Genomic DNA, 26527 nt, shown 5'->3' with positions numbered 1-26527 from the left:
GGAATTTTGCAAAATAATGTCAGTGGTTTTACACACACAGTGAAGCGTTTGTAGTATCAACACACCCACACTGATCTGTTTGTACCTGCCACGTAGAGCTTGCTGGCCAGCAGATGTATGTTGGCATCGTATCGCGGCGTCGGCATGGGAGGAAGTAGCGCCCACACGTCCTTCCGAAGATCATACTGCTGTAGGATGCTACGAGGGAGCAGGTCAGCACCCATTCCCCCCACAGCCAGAGCCCGACCATCTACACACACACACACACACACACACACACACACACACACACACACACACACACACACACAGAGCAAGAGTTTCCATTTGAGTGCTTTTATGTTTTTATGATTAGCAGTAGTTGGGGGAGGCAGTTGAGGTGGTTTGGGCATCTAGTAAGGATGCTCCCTGGGCGCCTCCAGGTACGTCCAGCTGGGAGGAGGCCTCAGGGAAGACCCAGGACTAGATGGCGGTATTATATCTCCAACCTGGCCTGGGAACGCCTCGGGATCCCCCAGTCAGAGCTGTTAATGTGGCTCGGTAAAGGGAAGTTTGGGGTCCCCTGCTGGAGCTGCGGGATAAGCGGGAGGAAGATGTATGGATGGATGGATTATTAAAATCGATTATTTGACCTAGAATCAATATTATTTTATTTTTACCAATGATTCACCTAAATATTTACTGTTTATTTGGTACCGCCGACGGCGACTCCATCATATCTGTTAGGTTTCCTACATGTGCATTCCGTGTGTACGTGTGATGCTGATGTTGCACGATGTTAATCATGCGACGCCCGAGTGCATTTGTACAAAAGGCCGTCTATCAGCAGTGATTGGTAGAGTGCATGTCGGGGAATAGTGCGGACATGCGCATCACACCACAAAGGCAGTTATCCACTGAGTAAGTACACTAGACAAGTTATGCAGAGTGTGATTATTTCAGATATATTGAGCAAATTGCTTTGGATTTTAGTTTGCATCGCCAGCTGTAAGTCATGACTGGTTTCCAAGATGGCGGCGGCATGTAAACATGAACGCGAGTGTCTTTATAATCTATCTTTTCAATAAACTGTCTGTACACTTACAAAGTTCTCAATATGCTTCTGTTAACATTTAGGAACCCTCATTATGGTACCGTTGAAGTTTGGTGATATTTTGAGCCTTTTTAGTGGTATAAATAGCGATTTGTTTTTACGTTCCCTGTGCCCCGAATACTAGCGTTGTAAGCTAATCAGCGGTCCGCGCTAGCTGCTTTCAAGCTACAAACACATTGGATTAGAATGAGAGAGAGAGAGAACGATTGAGTGGGTACACATCTGTTATTAACCCCTAGGTTCATTTTCCTTTAATATCCGTTTCTAGCAAAACAGAGCGAAAGCAGAAAATGCAGAAAATCCATGTTATGTTCTTCTTTACAAATGTAATAAATGTCAGACTGACTTACTGACTGACATGTGATGTGCATTCTTTTTTTTTTAAAAACAATACGTTTTTAGAAATGTCTCATGTGACACATCAGATTGTCTCTAGAAGTGTCCTATTCAACTTTTGCTTTTGTTAAAGAAGGAAAAGAAAAATCACAATACATGAAAATCGCATTTGCAACACAAATCCAATCGCCACCCATGTATCGTGAAAGAATCAAATCAGGACAAAAGCATATTGCATATCAAATGCATGGATTGTATGGATTTAAGTTCAGTATGTTAAATATCTGGACATCACAACGTTCCCAAAAATGCTGCGAAAATGAGTGGAACAATAACAACCTGCTCAACAATAATCAGCTTGTGATGACCAATCCCAGCAGATGGAAACACCTCCCTGGCGCCTAATTTTATGAAGTGCTAAAAAAATCTGCAAAGCTAAAGAGTTGGGTGAGAAGTTGGTGACGAAGCATGAGACTGTGACAGACGTGGGAAGGACAGGGAGTGCAGCAGCAGAATAATAGAATGCAGTCCGCGGCTGGCACTTTGGCATGACACCTCTAGCATAAGAATGGAAGTGGGTGAGAGTGTTGACACGATGGAAAACAGCATGAGAATGTAGAAAAACAGAGAGCTGCATTCATTTTTTCTTTATTAATTGTTTATCTATATAAATTACACTTATTTACTTCGAATTCTAACCTCAATGCATCTATGTTACATAAATAAGAAAAAGGGAGAAAAGTTTCCAAATACTTTATATTCATTTTGGGGAATAGAAAAGATCATTACCTGAAGTTCTTCGTCTGGTATCTGGAAAATAATAATTCTACAAATGTCAATAAAAATGGCATCATTTGGTCAAATCGGTGACTGATTATCCATTCAAAAATACCATATTTGTTTAAATTTGGCCCTATTGATCATTTTGTCAGACTATTTGTCTCTTTTTCAGCTGCTGGGGATGAGTAGCAAGCGAAGGGCTGAGAATTAAAGATTGGTCCTTGACCAGATGGAGAGAACAGCCTATACTCCGCCAATAAGTCTGTGTGTGTACAGCATCTATCTGTGTTCCACGGACACTGATAGATGCACGCTGCACTCTGGACTGAGCACAAACTCATCCAAGGCTGAAGAGATGTTCTCTGAAAATATTACTTCTATAGACTGCTGGACTGAACCCCAAAATGTGAGAATAAATGTGCCCATGAATTGCTCCATTGGGAAAATGCATTCTTACAAGAGTTCTTGGTTATTGAATTGAATTGAAGTGTATCCAACTGTTTGAATCATGTTCAAATGTATCTGATGTTCACTGTGGAGTGCAGTTAAACTGATCATCTTCTCTACACACAGGTGCTTGTTGATCAAAAACATAATTGACAGCAAACTAAACTGTAACTTTTAGCAATAAACATGAAATCCAACAAGTAGTCAAGTCCTCCTATGGCAATTTTTAGAGTTGTAATTAAAACAAGCTGAATGGCGCAGAAAATGTACTAGTTACTTACAAAATAAAGTGACTTTTATTTCAAACGTTGGAAAGCACCCTCTAGAGACACCGAACACATTATACAAAAGTTTTCTCAGGCTGAGTAGGACTCATTGAGACGAGTGCTGTAAACTGACCCAATCGGTGGAGTGCCCTTTAAATTAAGACATCATCCTGTCTCATTTGAGTAGATGAGTTTTGAAGTTAGGAACAATCAGAGCTCAAAGGCTAAGGTGGAAAATCATTTCTAGTACAAAACCTAATCTGATTTTGTAACCTTAATTCACAATAAAATACATGTAGATGACTGATGTGTCACTGTTTGACAGTCAGAAAATTAAAGCAGTGTCCTAATTCCACATTAAAGACTATTTCTAACTGGGTTTTCAGCATGCCATGACTTCATACTGGAAATATTACAAAATTATGTCAAAGATGGCTGGATGCAGACTAAAACTGCTTGATTTGTTTGTGCACTATTGATGCTTACTATTGTTATCCATCAATCTGTTACTTGTTTTAAAGTAATCTTTAACATTCATTCTAACATTAGTTAATCTTGTAAAAAAATGGGCAGCGGCCGGGGGTTCAGTTCCGACCTGCGGCCTTTTTCTGCATGTCATTCCATCTCTCTCTCCCCTTTCATGTCTAAGCTGTCCTGTCACAAATAAAGGCCTAACATGCCTAAAAATGTATATATATATACAAAATACCTAAACATTTGTCTTTGTGGTCAAGATTGTAAATGTAATATGGTTCCAAATGTGTAGTTTGATTGACATAATTTGGAGCACATCTTGCAGTACTTATTGTTAAAAATACTACAGTACATTCATTTTTTCTTAACACTATCAAAATACACTTCAGTATACTCCACATTACGGCCTCAATTGTCACTGTGGTAATCTGGTGGTAACGGCAGCTGGGTGTAGCGATGTTGATGTGGATGTGTTATCCATATTCTGCCTATTCTGTTCAGCTCTGACTACTTCAGTACCTGTGATGGACACACACAAATCTCCTTCCTGGAGAGACTTTGGATAGGTCACACCTTTTAGGTCTCATTATTCCCAGCTTTGCACACACCACAGTACCACACTGTTGGGCAGCTAGAAGCCTATATGTTAAAGTATGAGTGTGCAATTAAGTCACAACTTATAAACTCTGGGTTTGGACTGCTTTATTTCTTATGCTGTCTTTCAAAGTGTTACTGCGTATTATTATATATGTCCATACCTTTGACAGTGATGGATAAACCCATCAAGGCCTCCCGCAGAGCACTCCTCTTCCTCCACCTCCCTTCATCTGTGTTGTACATCTCCACCACCTTCAGGGGACTCTGGTCCTCTCCCACTCCTCCCACCACCAGGATTTGTTTTCCCAGCACTGCCACAGCTGCCCCAGCACGAGGGGTGGGCATGGGTGCCAAGCTCATCCAGCGGTCCCCCTGCAAACAGTGACAAGCAGCATTCAGGCAGTGCAAGTTTCCCACGTGTTAGAGGTTGTACTTTTCCTAAGTTATAGTTTTTCTTTTCTTATTTAGTGCACCTCTTCAGTGCAGGGATTTGCTTTATGTATATGTACAGCTAGTTTATTTCCAATTTAAATCAACTGATCTGTGACAGGAATAAGGTTGGGTATCGTTTGGGTTTTTTCCTAAAGCGATACTTTTATAGTACTAATAAGATTTATTAAAGGGGTGATAGAATGATTATATACACTGTTCCTTAAGGTCTCCTAATAGGGTATGTAACATTGGTTGGGCTGAACATTGCTTGAATGCTATTTTATTAGGCCCTTAACTACCCTGTGAATATGGCTCTATTTGGAACAAGAGCTTTTCTTCCAAATATGGTATGCTCATGAATATTTAGATGAGCTGCGCGCTGATTGGTTTGAGCGAACCCCATAGAAACACATTGGAGACGAGACAGCAGGTCTCATATTTCAGACACTGCAAAGTTATAATTCAATTCATTTCAATTCAATTCAATTTTATTTATAGTGTCAAATCATAACAGGAATTATCTCAGGACACTTTACAGATAGAGTAGGTCTAGACCACACTCTATAATTTACAAGGACCCAACAATTCCAGTGATTCCCCCAAGAGCATGCATGAATACGTAAGTGCAACAATGGCGAGGAAAAACTCCCTTTTAGGAAGAAACCTCGGAGAGACCCAGACTCTTGGTAGGCCGTGTCTGACGGTGCCGGTTTGGGGTATGATGAACAATGGCAATAATAGTCACAATAAATATATTGTAATAGTTATAATAGTTCATGGTGTCGTAGAGCACGGCAGGGCGTAACAGGGCGCGGTAGGGCGTTGGCCGGACATAGCAAGTCGAAGCCGGGCATTGCAGTGCGTAGCAGGGTGTAATAGGGCACAGCAGGGCGTAGGGCAGGACCACGGCGACAGCTGCCACCATGATGTAGGTGCCATCATGATCCACGACGATGATGCTGGGCGGAAAAAGAACATAAGGACTCCGGGGAATAAGCTCCCCGGTGCTATGTTAGTAACAAGCATTTCTGTGACACGAATGCACACAGATGGAAAGAGAGAGGAGAGAGGAGCTCAGTGTGTCCAAGGAGGTACCCCGGTAGTCTAGAACTATAACCGCATAACTAAGAGCTGCAGAGAAGGGGAGCTAGGGAGGCTGTGTTCCGTGATTGTGGCTACACACCTTCCCCCGCCAGTCTAGGCTAACGCTGCGACTCATTACTCCCTAAGTATATGTAAGCTTTCTATAGGGAGACGCAGAGATAGGGTGGGGGTGCGCCATGACTGTAGCTACACACCCACCCCCGCCGGTCTAGGCAAACGCTGCAACTCCTCATACCCTAAATATAGTAAGCTTTCTATGAAGAGAAGCCGAGATAGGGAGGCAGTGCGTCATGACTGTGGCTACACATCTTCCCCCGCTGGTCTAGGCAAACGCTGCAACTCCTCACTCCCTAACTATAAGCTTTATCGAAGAGGAGAGTTTTAAGTTTACTCTTAAATGTGGTGACGTGTCTGCCTCCCAAACCCAGACTGGGAGCTGGTTCCACAGGAGAGGAGCCTGATAGCTAAATGCTCTGGCTCCCATTCTACTTTTAGAGACTCTAGGAACCACAAGTAACTCTGCATTCTGGGAGCGTAGTGCTCTAGTGGGACAATAAGGTACTATGAGCTCTTCAAGATATGATGGTGCTTGACCATTTAGAGCTTTGTAGGTCAGGAGGTCAGGAGAAGGATTTTAAATTCAGTCCTGGATTTTACAGGAAGCCAGTGCAGAGAAGCTAATACAGGAGAAATATGATCTCCCCTCTTAGTTCTTGTCAGAACACGCGCTGCAGCATTCTGGATCAGCTGGAGAGTCCTAAGAGTTTTATTTGAGCATCCTGATAATAGGGAATTACAATAGTCCAGCCTGGAAGTAACAAATGCATGGACTAGTTTTTCAGCATCGTTTTGAGACAGGATGTTCCTAATTTTGGAAATGTTACGAAGGTGAAAAAAGGCATCAGGAAATTGTAGGTCATCCATGAATTGATATCTCTAATGCATACTTGAAGTTTAGCTAACAGACTGGTTTCGTCTGGGTGTCATCCACATAACAGTGAAAGTTAATTGAGTGTTTCCTAATAATATTGCCTAGAAGAAGCATATACAAGGAGAAAAGAATTGGTCCAAGCACTGAGCCTTGAGAAACGCCATGGCTAACTTTAGCGTACTTGGAGGATTTATCGTTGATATTGACTAATTGAGATCGATCAGAGAAATAGGACTTAAACCAGCTTAGTGCAATTCCTTTAATGCCAACTAAATGTTCCAGTCTCTGTAAACGATGGTTTGGTCAATAGTGTCGAATGCAGCACTAAGATCTAATAAGACAAGTATGGAGACAAGTCCTTTGTCAGAAGCAGTTAGAAGGTCGTTAGTAATTTTCAACAGTGCCGTCTCTGTGCTATGATACATTCTAAATCCTGACTGAAAGTCCTCAAATAGACTATTCCTATGTAAAATGTCACATAACTGATTAGCGACTACTTTCTCAAGGATCTTGGAGAGAAAGGGAAGGTTAGATATAGGTCTATAGTTGGCTAAGACCTCAGGATCGAGGGTGGGTTTTTTCAGAAGAGGTTTTATCACAGCTACTTTAAATGACTGCGGTACATAACCTGTTAATAAAGACATATTGATCATATCTAGTAATGAAGTGTTAACCACAGATAACGCTTCTTTAAGTTGCCTCGTTGGGATGGGGTCTAATAGACAGGCAGATGGCTTTGCTGAAGAGACCTTTAGCATTAATTGTTGAAGGTCTATAGGAAAAAAGCAGTCTAAGTATATGTCAGGTCCTGTTGTTCTTTCTAGCACTCCTGCATTCAAAGGTGAACTGTTAGAAGTTGAGGGCAAAAGGTGATGAATTCCATCCCTAATTGTTCTAATTTTATCATTAAAGAAACTCATGAAGTCGTCACTACTCAGTGCTAGGGGAATAGATGGCTCAGTAGAGCTGTGTAGATCTGTCAGCCTGGCTACAGTGCTGAAAAGAAACCTTGGGTTGTTCTTATTTTCTTCTATTAGTGATGAGTAATAGTCTGATCTGGCATTTCTGAGGGCCTTCCTATATGTTTTCAAACTGTCTTGCCAATCTAAATGAGATTCTTCCAGTTTGGTGGAACGCCATTTACTTTCAAGTTTTCGTGAGATTTGTTTTAATTTGCGAGTTTGGGAGTTATACCAAGGTGCTAGTTTCCTTTGCTTCATCATCTTCTTTTTGAGAGGAGCAACAGAGTCTAAAGTAGTCCGTAGGCAGGCAAAATTATCAATTTGGGAGGGACTAAAGTTAACATAAAGGTCCTCTGTTATATTAAAGCACGACATTGAGTTAAATGCTGTTGGAATATCTTCCTTAAATTTAGCTATAGCACTGTCAGATAGGCATCTAGTGTAGAAGGTTTTATTTAATTTCGTATAGTCGGGTAGTAAGAATTCGAAAGTTATTAAAAAATGGTCTGATAATAAGGAATTCTGTGGAAATACTATTAAATCTTTTTGATGCCATATGACAGCACAAGGTCGAGTGTGTGGTTAAAACAGTGAGTGGCCTTATGCACACTCTGACTGAAACCAATTGAATCTAGTAGTGAGTCGAAGGCAGTACTAAGGCTATTGCTGTCAACATCCACATGAATATTAAAATAACCTACAATAATTATTTTATCTGATTTTAGGACTACACATGACAAAAACTCTGAGAATTCAGATAAATATTCAGAAAACGGGCCTAGCGCTTGGTAAACAACAACAAATATAACTGGCTGTACTGTTTTCCATATCGGATGTTGAAGATTAAGAACAAGACTTTCAAACGAGTTATAATTAAGTTTAGGTTTAGGATTGATTAACAGGTTTGAGTCAAATATGGCTGCAACTCCCCCTCCTCGGCCTGAGCCTCTATGAATTTGAGTATTAATATGACTGGGAGGAGTGGCTTCATTTAGACTAACATATTCTTCATGGCCCATGTTTCAGTAAAACGGAATAGATCAATTTGATTATCTGATATCAAATTTTTTTACTAATATTGCTTTAGAAGACAGAGATCTAATATATAATAGTCCACATTTGATTCTCCTATTCTGTTCTATTGTTGCAGTGGTTGTTTTAATTCCAGTTAGGTTGTTGTGTATAGCACCTCGTTGGTTTACGTTTGATTTTACCGATCTCAGTCGGGGGACAGACACCGTAGTTATGGGATTATGAATGGGTGGCTGCTCCAAAGGCAGCACAGAGGAGCATGTAGCGCTGTACCTCTGATTACTGATATTATTGATTCTTACTGGAATGATATAGCTGGTCTGTGGGTTAGCAGAGTTATTTGTAAAGGAGTGAGAGCTTATGGGAGAGTGAGACTGGGAAGTGCGCTTGTGCGTGTGTTTACGGGGTGCAAACAGTCAATCAAAGGTCTGGGTCTGCACGGCGTGCCGCAGATTCTCACATAGCATCTGGCTGCCGCGTCTATTGGGAAGAATCCCGTCCCTGCTGAACAGGGAGCCACGTTCCCAAAACAGATTAAAATTGTCAATAAAACCTATCTTGTGGATGTTGCATGTATGCTGGAGCCAGGTGTTGAGGATGAGTAGTCTGCTAAAAAGGCTACTGCTACTGCTACTCCGCGACCTCAAGATGGAAGTGGGCCCGAAATAAAAATCTTCTTCCCAGTGCTTTTTAAAGCTTCAATGAGAGTACCAAAGTCTTTCTTTGTGCGCTCACTCTGCTGATGGGACATGTCGTTATGTCCACAATGGACCACGATGCGTTTAGTAGAGGTTGGGAGTGAGGGTATCAGGTCCACAGCTTTAGCCAGGATGTCTGCAACTTTGGCTCCAGGAAAGCAGTGTGTGACAGCATTAAAAAAAAACATATTTTCCGGGTGATGGAGTCACCAATAATTATTGTGGTTGGGGGGAAGAGCGGACGAGGAGTGGGGGGGCGTGAATGGCCGGTGGCAGGAACAAAACAGCCAGTATCGGTTTCAGATGGACAAGGAAAAGAAGAGGAATATTGCTTACCATTCGGTGGGGGAGATTGTTTTTGAGGAACGTTGTCATTTGGCCGGTTCAGGCAAGGGATGCCATCGGACCATCTGACTACTGCATCCCTCAGAAGTTTTCGCCGCGAGGCAGCCGTCCTCTCCCGTGACAACAGCTGGTCAGTCGGCTTTGAAGTGGGGCGAGCCTGGGTAACCACATCGGCCGTTACCGGGGGAACATTTGGCTTCGACAGGGCATCGAAGCGACTGGAGAGGCTGAGGGCAGGAGGCGATGGAGCCCTACCCAAGGCTCTCTTTCGGCCGCAAACCACTTTAGTCCAGGATGGCCTGATGGTCGGTGTTGAACTAGAAGATGGATGTGGGCAGGCGGATGGGTCCCAAAGCACAGTATCCTGGAAAGCCGCCGAGAGTTGTGATTTGGAGCGAATGAGTTTGAGCAACGTCCAGGTAGGCTGTTAACAAGGCATCTTTGGTTTTTAAGTCCTCTGAGAGCCGACGAACTTCTTCCCTAAGGTCATAAATTTCTTTGTTTGCATTTTCAAGCAACGAGGAAATCCTGTGGGGAAATGGGGACTCGCCAGGTGTGGAGGTAGCCATGGAGCTGGCGTTAGCCTGAAGCTAATGTTTACTACTCGTAGAAAATGTGCGGTCCTCCACGCACAGGTACGTAGATTTGCGTAGATGCTGGCTCTTTCTAGAGACTAAAGGCTACCAGGGGGTTAAAAAGAAACAAAAAACTAAGCAACTAGTACAACATTTTTCTCGAAATAATACTGTTTTCCTCCGTCTGTCTTCTCTCCCTCCACACTCTCACACTGCGTTACCTTCCGGTTCCGGTTCGACATTGTTTGTCGGGCTATTTCGTTATTAAATTCACTTCTGAGACTTTTTTAAAGCGAGAAATCAACTATATAAAGCTCAAATATGGGCCGTTTTATGAAAATTGATGGCTAATTGCAAATTTGGTAAGACGTGTCGGACTTTAACTAGGAGCTCCACACAGTCTGACAAGAAAGCGGAAACCTCCATACCCAGTGAAAGTCACTGTTTCCCTGGGTACTGGACTACTGGAATACTCGGGCTGGCTGCCAGCTGCCAGCTGCCGGCATAACTAGAGTATATTTACAGTTTGAATTTCATCACGCCACTTATATAACATCTACCCCAAGGTCTTATAAAGCTAACAATGGTGTCCGATTTCAATTTAATGCATTTTTGTGAATTTCAGAGGAATTCTAAGAGGAGGCTAGCTAGCTCTCATTGATGGAGCTCCATCCAGCCGCAGGTTCTATCAATGAGACTCGCGGACAAGAGGCCTTTATTTCCCCGATCATTTGTTTAAATAACTCAACACATTATAATTACACACATTATAAGATTAACTAGAACCTGCGGTAAGAGATTGCTGGCGTAACAAGCTCACTGACCGCGCTCTCACTCACACACACCGGCCATTTAGCAGGAAGAGGGGAGCTGCAGGCCCTGGAGCCCTGTCAGGGCAGCGGCGTTTGGTAGTCCATTAACCCAAAAAACGGTGACTTTGCGCGGGTATGGAGTGCCGTGGGCTGCCAGCCGTGACGGAGCTCCATCTACCTCACAGGCAAGCCTGTGAAGGAGGACAGGCTGGGGTCTGTGAAGGACGACAGGCCGGGGTCTGTGAAGGAGGACAGGTCGGGCGGCGAGGCAGCAACACAGGCAGCACCGGCTGCTGAACTCCGACACACAGTCGGACAAAATTTGCAATGAGACATCAATTTTGGTAAAACGGCCCATATTTGACCTCTACATAGTTGATGTCTCGCATAAAAAAGTCTCAGAAGTGAATTTAGTAATGAAATAGCAGATGAACAATGTATACAATGTCTGAGAGCTGCGCGACCTATTCAGAAGACTACCTGATCTCAGGTCAGTGGTGTAGCCTATGTAAATGTTTGGGCGTGACAAAGAGAGAGACTAGGGCCAAATGAGGAGGAGCCGCTGAGTTGACGTCAACTAGGCGGCTCGTTGAGATTTGCCCGTTTTCAGAGCCAGTTTCAAATAGTGAGATTTGCAGAGGAAAGAGGTGTCAATGGGATTTTGAGGTTCTATGTATGTCCTAGTTACCCACTAAACTGTCATTATTCAACTATCACAAGGTAAAATCGGTTTTGCATTATATCACCCCTTTAATAATGTAAAAAAAATAACTTATTTCAACAGTAAATTGCTGTTAAACGACAAAAACAACCACCAGGTGGGAAAAGTGTATTTTACAATAACTTTGAATGCACCGTGAGGCTTAGGCTACCAGCTTCAAGTGAATGCACCGCAACGTCTGTTTTTCTGACAACGGCAGCCGCAGACGTCCCGGTGTTGGGATCCCCTACAGTGAAACACAGTCACACTTTACACCGTCTGTAACGTCTGTTTCAGAGCATCAGAGAGCAGAGCAGGCATTTCAGTTGCACCAGAATGAGGCACCTAAATCCGCGTTGCTATTCTGTCCGGTAGATATCGGTCATTTGGGCACCGGTGCCATATTAGTACCGGGTTTCAGTACCCAACCCTAATCTCATCTCTACTACGCACACATAAATACACCATGTACTATCTGCAAAAAATCACCATCAGAAGACAAAGATGGTAAGATGGTAAGAAGGAACAATGCAGCATAATAACGTTGCCACAACCCGGAGCAGGAAAATGACCTGCTGCTGTCATTAGAGCTCATTTTAGCTCTATTCAATCCGGCAGATATTGGTTATTTAGGCACCGGTGCCGTATTAGCACCGGGTTTCGGTACCCAACCCTAGACAGGAACATTATATTTTGTATATATATCTATATTCCAGCTTCATTTTCTCCTTTGTATTTAGTTCATTGGAGAAATGTAACATTTGATGTGTTACATTTGAGCGTATGGGTGAATGTCCGTTTTTTTGTTAATATATTAAAAATATAAATTGTTGCTTTTTGTCTTGAAATTTTACAGTAGTATTTTACCAAATTAATGTTGCTTTGACATCACTATAGTAACAATACGTTGTCAGTCATGTACTGTCTATTCCTAGTCAGGAAAAAACTGACACATCAGATACAGTGTCTATGTTGCATTTGTTTGGTACCTCGGGGGAGTAGAGCTCCAGGGCTGGGCAGGGCCTCCCTGCTGCGTCGCAGCCCCCGAGCATGTACATCTGCCCCCCCACCTCAGACAGCGTGTGGTAGACACGGCCGCTGGGCAGTAGTGCCAGGCTCTGCCAGTGAAACTCGTGGGCTGAAGGTACCGCCATGGCCTCAGCACCCCAGGGGAGACTAGCCGAGGCAGGGAGGTGTGAGGGAGGAGGCCAGAGTCAGGGACGTTTTGTGGGGTGGATTAATCAGGGGAAGCTGAGAAGATGGAGGTGTGGGATAGCTGGAAGACTTGAGTGAGGCCCCCAGGGTGAGGGGGAGGTTCTTTATTTGAAAGGTGAAGGGGAGGTGAGCTGTAGGAGTGTCGGATCAGTTAACGGCCCGGCTGAACTCTCCTCGGTCCGCCACCTGCCGCAGGGACCTGGAAGATATGAGGTGGAAATGGATTTAGCAGTTCAAAATACAGATCAGAGCATGAAAAAGTGAACAACACATTTTTATGCATTTTCTGTGGAGTTATAAGAGTTACAGTAGCCTACAAGATGTTATCACTCAGCGACATCTTCAGTAAAGCAAATATTACGATGTTTAAAGTGGGTTGGTCAATGGAAACATCTCATCAGCAGTTGATGATAAGTAAGTAACTTCATACATTTATTTAAGTACTTAAGTACAGTTTGGAGGTACTTGACTTAAATCGATTAATTTGGGGTTTTGGACTAGTTCTTGGACAAAACAACTTGAATAAGTCACCTTGTACTCTCAGAATACGGAATCGGAATCAATATGTGCCTACAGTCTGAATACAGTCGGATGCCTATAATTGGTGAATAAACACTCTATAATGGATAGAGCTTTTCAAAGTCCTCAAAAACATATGAAATATATAATTTCCACACAAACAATGATAGGAAGAAGGAAGGAAGGTATACTTTATTAGTCCCACTATATGTTGTTATATATATTCACACAAGCATTATGTAAGAAGAGATGTCAGAGCTAGGCAGGGCCGGACTGGGATTATAATTCAGGGAATCTAACAGCAGTCCAGTCCCCACACATTCACAAGAGCCCACGTATACACACAGTACTGTAAACATACGCTGATTTGCAGAACATTTGATACCTAATAGTTTAACAATCTTTCTTTAATTAAATTCAGAGCTCAAATCATAGTAACTATCAGTGGGATGCATGTTATACTATTTTAAGGGGAACACTCACTACCTGAACTATCATGTTACTCACTCAAAGTCCAATACAGATCAGTAGCTCAGAGAAATTTGAGCTTACATTTCCAACATTCTGCATTAAAAAACACCCAATTCCATGTAAGAATTCACTTATGTCGCTGAAAGTTAATTTAGTCTTTATTAAGTTAATGTGTCTCATTCAAGCCTTGGAGCTATAAGGTGTCATCTTCTATTTTAAAGAATAATGCTAGTTGCTTAGGGAACATATGGTCATAGCGTACATTGTAATGTATAAGTCATAAAAGACTTTTGCAGTATGTGATCACTTTACCCACCTTTCCCTTTAACATTACATCACTGTGCCCATGTGTAACTGAACTAAAACCTCCTCCTCTTCCCCGCTCTGCTCAGATGAGTAGCAGCTGTAGACTAGTGAAACCAAACTGACGCGGCGTTTTGCATGTTTAAGTTTCCTTCCTTGCCGTTGTGAGGTTCGTGGCCACTGTTTTTTTTCCTGTGTCGTCCCTCAGGACCTTTCTGATTCCTGCGTGTAACCCACTTCTCCTGCCTACGTACGGTTTCCAGCGAGGAACGGGGGAGGAAGTCTGTCACTGACGTGGGAGGAAGCATCCAGAATAAACCCACGATGCACTGCAAGCCGAATTCTGACAACATCACAGCCTACATCACCTTAAATGCTCCGTGTATCACAGCCTTGTTACACAGCGAGGCATGACACAGTCATTACTGCCAACGTCAGGCGTGTTTTGAGGAGGTCACAGGGAGATTTAAGTAAAAATGTAACTGCTGTTAAATTACCCAGCTGTGATTAACGCAGTGTCTCAGCAGTTTACTCGTTAAAGCTCCACATGTCTTTTTCACACCTGCCCCCCCTCGCTTCCAGACCTCCACCTGCCCCCCTCCTCTTTCCAGACCTCCACCTTCCAGCCCTCCACCCCCCCTCCTTCCAGACCTCCACCTGCCCCCCCCCTCCTTCCAGACCTCCACCTGCCCCCCTCCACCTTCCAGACCTCCACATTCCCCCTCCTTCCAGCCCTCCACCCCCCCTCCTTCCAGACCTCCACCTTCCCCCCCTTCCTTCCAGCCCTCCACCCCCCCTCCTTCCAGACCTCCACCATGTCCCACCCCCCTCCTTCCAGACCTCCACTGCCCCGCCCCCCCCACCTCCTTCCAGACCTCCACCTGTTCCCCTCTCTCTGTCTCCCTCCACTTTACTGCCATACTTCATCTACCTGTCATACCTTTGATCATCTCACAGACGGAGGAATAAAGGACGGAGGGTGAATATAAAGAGAGGATTGTCCTTCAAAATAAAATCTCCCCCACTTGAGTGTGTGCGGGTAGGTTGCCATAACAACAGTAAGGCTTTTCCCAAGCGGCGCCTCTGTTGTTTTTTTCTTTCTTGTGCACATGATTGCCTATCACTTGGCTTGCTGTTAATAATGGCTTATGAAAAAGGATGAAAAACAAATAAAAGCATTTGCTTTCCTATAGACTGTGGCAGGCGTGCGCTTGCTAACGAGGCAGGCTAGTTCTCTCCCGCCCCGCCTCACAGAGTGCATTAATTGCAATCTGTAACCGATTTGGTTCGCCACATCGTTTTTTTTTTAATTAACTGCTTGAACAGCTTGAGATCAACAGTGAGCCCACCAGCATCATCTGAAGTCATTTACAATCAGCATGCCTCCAACTTGAAACTTTTAATTAGGCTGCATAGCTACTCTCCCTGAGCTGTCTCAGTGCATTGACTGTCTCTAAATGTAAAGCCACAGAAAGCATCATTCATTAAATGAAGCATAATGAAGTGTCATGTTAATTTTATGTCATGTCTCATCATTGGTTGGCGTCTTATCAACCTTCCATCCAAGTTTGAATGACAATAAGTGTCATTCACTGTATGATAAACGGGTTGTAGTGTAGGAGGAACATCTGAACTCAGTATGTTGGTTGTTCTGCACATGGACTTCAGACACATCAATGTGTAAATAGTGAGAATGCAAAAGCTAACCTGAAGCCAAGGCACAAATCCAGCCATTAATAACATTTGATACAACAAATTGGAATATTTGAAATGACTAAACTGGATCCAACTGCTCTGCATGTGAGTTAATCCCTTATTAATCAGACCTGGAAGGAAGAATCCAGCATTACTCTTCCTCAGGAAAGACTCACATTAGGGAATCAGATATTATTAATTTTTCATAATGTTGTTTTTAGATGTATCATGAATAACATGTTTCATATAAATGTTATTTAGATAAAATGTAACTGAATGTGTTCAACTGATTAGAAGAGAATTAGAAGGTACATCTGCTAATAAGTTTTACATTTCATTGCATTACTTTAAACCAATCACGGCGCTGAGCTCTAGACGCAGCGACGGTGGCTCTGCATTAATAGTCTCAGGAAGGAACTTGTTCTGGTGGAACATTTGCATCACTCAAAAAGAAAACGCCACATACGATATTATATGAAGATAACTGTTCACAGTTACAGTAACGTGAGCTAATTTAAATTAGCTGATACATGGTTAAACGTAATTTGCTCTTACCAGTGTATCTCCGTGTGTAACGTTACTGTCCACAACAATCCCACCAATCGGTTCCAAAACCTCCCAGTTAGATAGATTTAACATATTCTTTGTAAATCTTTACAATCATTCCCCTAAAGAACCAAGCAGGCCTGCCTTGTTGCACCATCCAAATTCTCTTCAAAACTTGATATTTTCAGCGTGTAGCTCGCTAGCTCGAAGTTTGTTGTTTCTCGAAGTGAACAGAGTTTGACATCCGGCACGTGAGGCACGTGGCAAGGCAATTATCCTGGATATGTGCTTCTGTTATTCCCGACTAGTTGGTGGCCAATCAGCTGGTGACTGAGCATCTGATTGTGAAGCAAGAATGAAGCAAGCTCTACTTCAGTGCTCTGGCTAAACTAACCCTATTAAGGTGCTTTCAGAAAGTGATGATAATGACAGCCGTACAATTAAAACACATGAATATGAAATATTGACAATATATTGATACATAATAACTATAAAATACAAAGAGATGTGGGTCAGTCACATTTGAAACCTCCCTTACATCACTCGCAACACAAAAACCTGAACCTTGATAACCAGAGTGCTGGTAGTTTTTTTTTCGATGATTACAGCTCAAAACATGAGAGAAATGTGTGTAATCTTCACTGAGGTTGTCTGTTTCAGTGAAGGACTCCTGCACTCGTAGACTGAGAGGACACATTTCCATCTAGATGGCAGCTTGTTGTATTCGTTGTGTTGGAAAATCACACCACCAGTTAGCGTACATACAGTACACACATCTAGGTCGTTACCATAGAAACCAATACAGATAGTTAGAAAATGCCTGAAAAACCAAATACATGAATTACAAGCTGGAAAGGCAGTCCTATACATAGGAATCTTTAACAACAAGTGCCTACAGTCTGAACACAATCAGATGCCTTTAATTAGCTCAAACTGGCAAACAAATTAATTATTATTACTAATAATAGTAATACAAAAGACTTATAGCGCTTCTCAAAGTCCTCAATGACGCTTTACATACAAATAAAACAAAACAAGCAGTGATCAACTCATTTTTGCAATAACAAAAAACCTGTTGATTTTGGCATGGGCCCGAGACTACAAATATATATATATATATACAGCAGACAGCCTGAGCGAGGACATGGGTGTTTAACAGGCAGAAGGGGTCTAATGAGAGATGATATTGAGTTGCATTGTGAAAAATGTAGGATTCTTTCCCCCTGCTGATTCAATATTGACCTTTCTTTTTGTAATCTGTCCCTTGTGAGTCCCCCAACTTCATGAAAGTAAAAGATGAAAACACTGAAGTACCCCTTTAAATGTGGACTGAAATAGAAATGATGTCAAAGACAAAGAGGACAAACTCAACATACAGCAGAAAGGTCTGTGAGTGCACTATGGCAACAAAATCCCCCAAAAACTGCTGTTTGCACTTTTGTTTTGCGATAAGAGGTGGTCTGAGTATCTGACGCCAAAACAAGTGCCAACATTGCACTGCTCCTCCTGTGCCTGGTGTACATTAACATGTTTATTTCAGCTTGTTTTACAGGATAATCTGCAAGTGAAAAATCCTGCAAATGGGCAAGAAACTGTATTTATGCACATCATGGTTTCAACAATACACTGAGGTTTGAAATTATGAATGGTGATGACCATAATCCTGGCTATTGCTTTGACGACCAAATTGTAGCTTGAGCTACATCAGCGATCTTTAATCTGCTGTAGAGCCGACCCAGACCTCCCTGGGGCCCCATTCAGAATTCCCTCCTACCTGACCCGTGAGCCATGTAAACCATTTGCCATTGCCACACAGTCACACCTGACACCCAAGTGTATTACAAAGTTATTATCTAAAAAACTATTATTAATGTTATCAGCTGCACCAGGCCCATTCAATCTGGATCTCTCAGATTTTCTTTTATACATTTTTAAATATAAAATACTATTTATACTATGGCTTGGCTAAATACTTGATGTTTCTTATTTACTAAGAGATCCATATTGCCCAGTATGCCCACGTCTAAGCTAATCAACATTTTTAATTAAATATTTAACAAATAGTCAATGTCAATGCATTGCTTTCCATCTTGACTGAGAAACTAGATAATCATTGTCTTGTTTTGAAATCATCACGCCCAACCATTGTCTGGACCGGTCCCCACAAAGGTTGCTGCTGGAAAGCACAAGTTTCATTTGTGCATGTGTATACAGTATGAATGCATGGTTACATGCAACCGAAAGGGGGAGACAGGGCCCTTGCGCAATTTGCAAATTGCATAGTGAGCATATGGTTTCACGTTTTTTTAAACAACCTCTTTCCCTCAGTCTCCTTTAATCCTCCTTTCAAGTCTTTCTTACAGGTTGGACTGTGATTTTGGAAAAGGCTTCTATAACCACCAGTTAGTTTTTGTGCAGTTACCTATTTTCATTATTTAGAGGTCAGATAAAACACCTGGGGTGCTTTTTCCCGGTGTACAACTGACCATCTCTGTACTCGCTCTCTCCATCTGTGGGTGCAGGCAAGGGATCATTTATTGACTTGTGCGTGCGTGCGTGCATGTGTATGAAAATGCAGAGGACAGTACCTAAGCTTTATAAGACAAACAGCTTTTCACATGGCCTGGTTTTAACAATTAACCATTCATCCCCCCTTCCAACAGCAGTTCTACCTCCCTGAGTCTGATACAATCAGTACTGTTTAGGTTCAATCAAGCTAACAAAACTAATTCTCTCCTTTCCAGAGTCTGAAACTCAAGTAGCAGCACGTATCTCGGCCTGTCTGACTGACATTTCTTCTTGGATGTCCACACATCATCTGCAACTCAACCTTGACAAGACTGAGCTCCTTTTCCTTCCAGCGAAAGGCTCTCCTACCCAGGACCTGAATATAACAATAGACAACTCTGTGGTAGCCCCCACCCAGACTGCTAGAAACTAGTGTGACACTTGACGACCAACTCTCCTTCACTGCCAACATTGCTGCAACTACCCGATCATGTAGATACATGCTGTATAACATCAGAAGGATACGTCCCCTTCTAACGCAGAAGGCGGCTCAGGTTCTGGTTCAGGCTCTAGTCATCTCACGTCTAGACTACAGCAACTCCCTCCTGATTGGCCTGCCTGCATGCTCCGTCCGGCCCCTGCAGCTCATTCAGAACGCAGCAGCTTGACTTGTCTTCAACCTCGCCCAGGGTCGCCTCACACTACACCGCTCCACCGCTCTCTTCACTGGTTACCAACTGCTGCCCGCATCCGCTTCAAGACACTAGTACTTGCATACAGGGCCACGAACGCATCAGCCCCAGCATACATCCAGGACAAGGTCAAACCCTATACCCCAACCCGCCCACTCTGCTCTGCATGAGCCAACCTGCTTGCTGCCCCCTCACAGCGAGGGACAACTAATCACTCGACGAAATCCCGACTGTTTGCGGTCCTGGTTCCCAAATGATGGAATGAGCTCCCTATTGACATCAGGATGGCCGAAAACCTACACATCTTCTAAAAACACATCTCTTCTGACTATACCTTGGATAAACATGAACAAAAAACATATATATATATGTATTAGGGCTGTCAAAATAACGCGTTAATTCCGATTAATTAACCTGAGAAAAAATAACGCGTTAAAAAAAATAAGGCAGATTAATCCATTCCATATTGAGGTTTGACCCGGAGCCGTTCTAGCACCATTGGACTGTAAAATGAAGGAGGAGACGAGAATGTTCTGCCTGGATCATTAACTGGAACATTTACAGTCAGGTCCATAAATATTGGGACATCGACACAATTCTAATCTTTTTGGCTCTATACACCACCACAATGGAGTTGAAATGAAATGAACAAGATGTGCTTTAACTGCAGACTTTCAGCTTTAATTTGAGGGTATTTACATCCAAATCAGGTGAACGGTGTAGGAATTACAACAGTTTGTATATGTGCCTCCCACTTTCTAAGGGACCAAAAGTAATGGGACAGATTAACAATCATAAATCAAACTTTCACTTTTTAATACTTGGTTGCAAATCCTTTGCATTCAATTCCAGCCTGAAGTCTGGAAGGCATAGACATCACCAGACGCTGGGTTTCATCCCTGGTGATGCTCTGCCAGGCCTCTGCAACTGTCTTCAGTTCCTGCTTGTTCTTGGGGCATTTTCCCTTCAGTTTTGTCTTCAGCAAGTGAAATGCATGCTCAATCGGATTCAGGTCAGGTGATTGACTTGGCCATTGCATAACATTCCACTTCTTTCCCTTAAAAAACTCTTTGGTTGCTTTCGCAGTATGCTTCGGGTCATTGTCCATCTGCACTGTGAAGCGCCGTCCAATGAGTTCTGAAGCATTTGGCTGAATATGAGCAGATAATATTGCCCGAAACACTTCAGAATTCATCCTGCTGCTTTTGTCAGCAGTCACATCATCAATAAATACAAGAGAAGCAGTTCCATTGGCAGCCATACATGCCCACGCCATGACACTACCACCACCATACTTCACTGATGAGGTGGTATGCTTTGGATCATGAGCAGTTCCTTTCCTTCTCCATACTCTTCTCTTCCCATCACTCTGGTACAAGTTGATCTTTGTCTCATCTGTCCATAGGATGTTGTTCCAGAAATGTGAAGGCTTTTTTAGATGTTGTTTGGCAAACTCTAATCTGGCCTTCCTGTTTTTGAGGCTCACCAATGGTTTACATCTTGTAGTGAACCCTCTGTATTCACTCTGGTGAAGTCTTCTCTTGATTGTTGACTTTGACACACATACACCTACCTCCTGGAGAGTGTTCTTGATCTGGCCAACTGTTGTGAAGGGTGTTTTCTTCACCAGGGAAAGTATTCTTCGGTCATCCACCACAGTTGTTTTCCGTGGTCTTCCGGGTCTTTTGGTGTTGCTGAGCTCACCGGTGCGTTCTTTCTTTTTAAGAATGTTCCAAACAGTTGATTTGGCCACACCTAATGTTTTTGCTATCTCTCTGATGGGTTTGTTTAGATTTTTCAGCCTAATGATGGCTTGCTTCACTGATAGTGACAGCTCTTTGGATCTCATATTGAGAGTTGACAGCAACAGATTCCAAATGCAAATAGCACACTTGAAATGAACTCTGGACCTTTTATCTGCTCCTTGTAAATGGGATAATGAGGGAATAACACACACCTGGCCATGGAACAGCTGAGCAGCCAGTTGTCCCATTACTTTTGGTCCCTTAGAAAGTGGGAGGCACATATACAAACTGTTGTAATTCCTACACCGTTCACCTGATTTGGATGTAAATACCCTCAAATTAAAGCTGAAAGTCTGCAGTTAAAGCACATCTTGTTCATTTCATTTCAACTCCATTGTGGTGGTGTATAGAGCCAAAAAGATTAGAATTGTGTCGATGTCCCAATATTTATGGACCTGACTGTACTTGTCTGCTCTTCTCTCTGATGCTCTGAAACAGACAGGCAACACAAACACCGCTGCACATGACGCTAGTTAACACTATACTCAACAGCAGCTAACGTTAGCCTTCCGCTAGCTAGTAACACTATACTCAACAGCAGCTAACATTAGCCTACCGCTAGCTAGTTAACACTATACTCGACAGCAGCTAACGTTAGCCTACCGCTAGCTAGTTAACACTATACTCGACAGCAGCTAACGTTAGCCTACCGCTAGCTAGTAACACTATACTCAACAGCAGCTAACGTTAGCCTACCGCTAGCTAGTTAACACTATACTCGACAGCAGCTAACGTTAGCCTTCCGCTAGCTAGTAACACTATACTCAACAGCAGCTAACGTTAGCCTACCGCTACCTAGTTAACACTATACTCGACAGCAGCTAACGTTAGCCTACCGCTAGCTAGTAACACTATACTCAACAGCAGCTAACGTTAGCCTTCCGCTAGCTAGTAACACTATACTCAACAGCAGCTAACATTAGCCTACCGCTACCTAGTTAACACTATACTCGACAGCAGCTAACGTTAGCCTACCGCTAGCTAGTTAACACTATACTCGACAGCAGCTAACGTTAGCCTACCGCTAGCTAGTAACACTATACTCAACAGCAGCTAACGTTAGCCTTCCGCTAGCTAGTAACACTATACTCAACAGCAGCTAACGTTAGCCTTCCGCTAGCTAGTTAACACTATACTCAACAGCAGCTAACATTAGCCTACCGCTAGCTAGTTAACACTATACTCGACAGCAGCTAACATTAGCCTACCGCTAGCAAGTTAACACTACACTCAACAGCAGCTAACAACAGACAACACAGACGGTGCGTTCAATGAAACTGGTAAACTACAGTCTTGTGGTGCTTTTGAAGTTATTGTTAAATGTCCTTTTCCCATCTGGTGGTTGTTTTTGTCGTTCAACAGCAATTTATTAGTGAAATAAGTTATTGTTATAGTTATACATTATTATTAAATCATTTCATTTTGACCATATGGCCTTAGCAATAAACAAGCCGTTCTTTAATGTCACCGACTGTTGTTTAGTACCATTTTTTTCTTTTCTTTTTTTACTTTCTTAAAGCGCCCATATTATGCTCATTTTCAGGTTCATAATTGTATTTTAAGGTTGTACCAGAATAGGTTTACATGGTTTAATTTTCAAAAAACTCCATATTGTTGTTGTACTGCCCAGCTCTCTCTCACTGCTGCAGATCCTCTTTTCACCTGGTCTCTGGTTTAGCTACAGAGTGAGACCTCTTTTCTTCTTCTGTACTATCTTTGATTGCACATGCTCAGTAGCTCAGATGTAGATCATGTCAGCTTTCTCCACCTTCAGTCAGTTACAAGGCAGGATTAGCTGGGAGACTTCTAAATGAGGGCGCACATGGAAGTAGTTCTTTTGTAGATTATGGTGAACTGGTGTGTGTTGTAGCAGTGCTTTGCTATTGAGAACGAGGTATCATGCTAGCGTTAGCGTTAGCATGCTAACGCTACGAGCTAACGGTTAGCCAGCTCGTTTCGGCTTGTGACGTCACAAGCCGTGCCTATTTTGACCAGCTCACCCAGAGACTGAAGGCAGGACACATTCAGAAACCGTATCTCACTCAGAACAGCATGGATGGTGTTTTTTCAAAGTTGGTATGCATGTGGAAGCACCAGAGACACAAAATAACACCCCAAATCCCAGAAAATGTGTTTTTTTCATAATATGGGCATTTAAAAAAAGTATCGGTCCAGGCACCGTTAATTATGTATGCGATTAATTTGGATGAATTAATCACAGAGTATGTAATTAATTAGATTAAATTTTTTAATCGAAAAAATACAAATTATATATGTATTTATATTTCTTGAAGCTGCACTTCCATATGAATCTTTGTAGTTTTGCTTAATTAAAGCTAATGTTCTTGCACTTACTACTTGTTGTCTGGAGTTTGCACCTTCAGGGTTGAAAGCACTTAATTGGAAGTCGCTTTGGATAAAAGCCTCAGCTAAATGACATGTAATATAATAATGTAATAATATAAGCTTAATTTGGTTGAGTTCAGCACATGCCAGCTATTTCATAGAAACAACTTGCTATTGATACAGATCCATTCAACTTGAAAGCTTTAGTGCACAACTTTTTTAATATAAAGAACGTCTGTTACATTCAAGCCGTCGCCAAATGAGTTGCTACGAAGCTAATTAAGACTATCAGCTCCACACAACTCTACCTGGATCTCTCAGTAGGACTATGTTTAGAAAATGGTGTCGTCCAGCGACTTTCCCACGCAGAAACTCGAGTGAAGATAATGACCTCTTCTGAAGAGTCCATCATGTTTTTTTAATCCTCTGTGTCCTCCTTGGTTACAAGCAACTGCGTGGGGGTGGTGCGCGATCACAGAAGGCTTGCGTCACGTGGGATGAAACGCAGGCAACAACAGTGTTATTGTCATTACTTAAAAGTCCTCATGGGAGAGACAGAAACTACGCACTATAGCTGTAAGAGTGAGAAAAAGTCTTCACAAAGTAAAGATAGACACAGGAAAGACATAGCAGTTCTTGTTTATCACTGCAGGCTGCAGATGGAGTAAAGTACATGCAACATTTTCATATGAATAAATCTGTGTTGTTGTCCTTTTGTTTGCTGAGGTTTAGCCTGTTAGGGTCCTGCATTGAGCTCACCTCAACTCTAATGAGCTAGAGAGAAACAGTGGTAAAATAAAGATACATGTACATGACGCCGATGTACGAGACACTGCTCAGTATCATGTAACCACACGCAACCTCAGCGTACATTGCAGAGGAAACTAGCTACTCCATCAGTCGGTATTAGTTAGCGATCATTTTTGTTGAGTCTGTTGTGCACTGAAATCGGCGACTAGTATATCAGTCAGTGAAGTTAGCATATTTTATTGTTGTTTGTTATCTTGTAACTGGCAGTGGCTGAGACAGCGTTAGTGGTCATTCAATAATACCTGCTACTGTTACAGTGTGTTTACACTGGCACATTGTTATTACAATTATTTGTATGTATGTATATATATATATATATATATATATATATATATACACTATATATATATATATATATACATACAATGACAAATATATATACAATTACAAATATATATATTTGTAATTGTATATATATTTGTCATTGTATGTATATATATATTATATATATAGTGTATATATATATATATATATATATTAGGGCTGTCAATCGATTAAAAAATGTAATCTAATTAATTACATACTCTGTGATTAATTAATCAAAATTAATCGCATACATAATTAACGGTGCCTGAACCAATACTTTTTAAGAAAGTAAAAAAAGAAAAGAAATAAAAAGGGTACTAAACAACAGTCGGTGACATTAAAGAAGGCTTGTTTATTGCTAAGGCCATATGGTCAAAATGAAATGATTTAATAATAATGTATAACAATAACAATAACTAATTTCAGTAGTAAATTTCTGTTTAACCACCAGATGGAAAAGGACATTTACAATAACTTCAAATGCACCACGAGGCTGTAGTTTACCAGTTTCATTGAACGCACCGTCTGTGTTGTTTCTCCGACGGCAGCTGCAGATTGTTACATCCCGGTGTTGAATCCTCTACAGTAAAACACAGTCACACTTTACACCGTTTAGTGTTAGCTGTCAGCATTTAACCCTGTTTAATCCAGCTACTAGCTAGCTGTAGGCTAACGTTAGCTGCTGTCGAGTATAGTGTTACTAGCTAGCGGAAGGCTAACGTTAGCTGCTGTTGAGTATTGTGTTACTAGCTAGCGGAAGGCTAACGTTAGCTGCTGTTGAGTATAGTGTTAACTAGCTAGCGGAAGGCTAACGTTAGCTGCTGTTGAGTATTGTGTTACTAGCTAGCGGTAGGCTAACGTTAGCTGCTGTCGAGTATAGTGTTACTAGCTAGCGGAAGGCTAACGTTAGCTGCTGTTGAGTATAGTGTTAACTAGTGTCATGTGCAGCGGTGTTTGTGTTGCCTGTCTGTTTCAGAGCATCAGAGAGAAGAGCAGACAAGTAAATGTTCCAGTTAATGATCCAGGCAGAACATTCTCGTCTCCTCCTTCATTTTACAGTCCAATGGTGCTAGAACGGCTCCGGGTCAAACCTCAATATGGAATGGATTAATCTGCCTTATTTTTTTTAACGCGTTATTTGTTCTCAGATTAATTAATCGGAATTAACGCGTAATTTTGACAACCCTAATATATATACATATATATATATATATATATATATATATATACTGACATATATATATTATATATATTTACGTATTCTTGATACCCCTAATTTCGCCCAGCGCCCTGGTGATATGGAAATCCCGGCAGACGGATACTTTATCAATGCCAGCAGAAAGTCACACTTAAAAGCATTGGGTAGTTGATTCTGTAGTAGTGCTGACAGAGTGGGCGGTGTCTCTCGCTACGTTCAGGGCAGCTGATGGTGGGATAAACAATAACAAAGTTTCCCTGTGTAAATTCCCTCGTCAGATAATATGGACTGAGACTTGCGGCTAACAGTTCGATATCCCTGATACAGATGCTTTCTTTAATGGTAATGAGCCTGGGGTTACACTACCTGTTGTTTAGAAGCACCTCAGCCCCCTCTCCGTTCTTCTTACCGCTCCTACCAAGCTCTCTGTCCACCTGTACTGTCTGAGAGCCGGTGATGGTCCGTTTGCGTCAAGAATAAGACCCTGCAGCCATGTCTCTGTGGAGCACATAACGCCGCATTCACAACA

The 26527-nt window shown here is 42.2% G+C and overlaps 1 protein-coding gene across 1 annotated transcript in view; it reads right to left on the bottom strand.

Annotated features, from left to right (window-relative positions):
- Nucleotides 1–26527, bottom strand: part of klhdc8a (kelch domain containing 8A) — a 60976-nt gene that overhangs the window by 21416 nt on the left and 13033 nt on the right. The window contains exons 3-5 of the mRNA XM_078247597.1: nucleotides 12574–12998; nucleotides 4155–4365; nucleotides 86–250 (exon numbers count right to left, since the gene is read on the bottom strand). Of these exons, the coding sequence (XP_078103723.1) occupies nucleotides 86–250; nucleotides 4155–4365; nucleotides 12574–12738 (541 nt within the window). The 5' untranslated portion in view covers nucleotides 12739–12998. The remainder of the gene's footprint in view (nucleotides 1–85; nucleotides 251–4154; nucleotides 4366–12573; nucleotides 12999–26527) is intronic.

The sequence above is a fragment of the Sander vitreus genome, chromosome 4 (genome assembly GCF_031162955.1).
Source record: "Sander vitreus isolate 19-12246 chromosome 4, sanVit1, whole genome shotgun sequence".
Lineage (NCBI taxonomy): Eukaryota > Metazoa > Chordata > Actinopteri > Perciformes > Percidae > Sander > Sander vitreus.
Note: the sequence above shows the minus strand (reverse complement) of the source record. Positions and strands in the feature narration are given on the sequence as shown.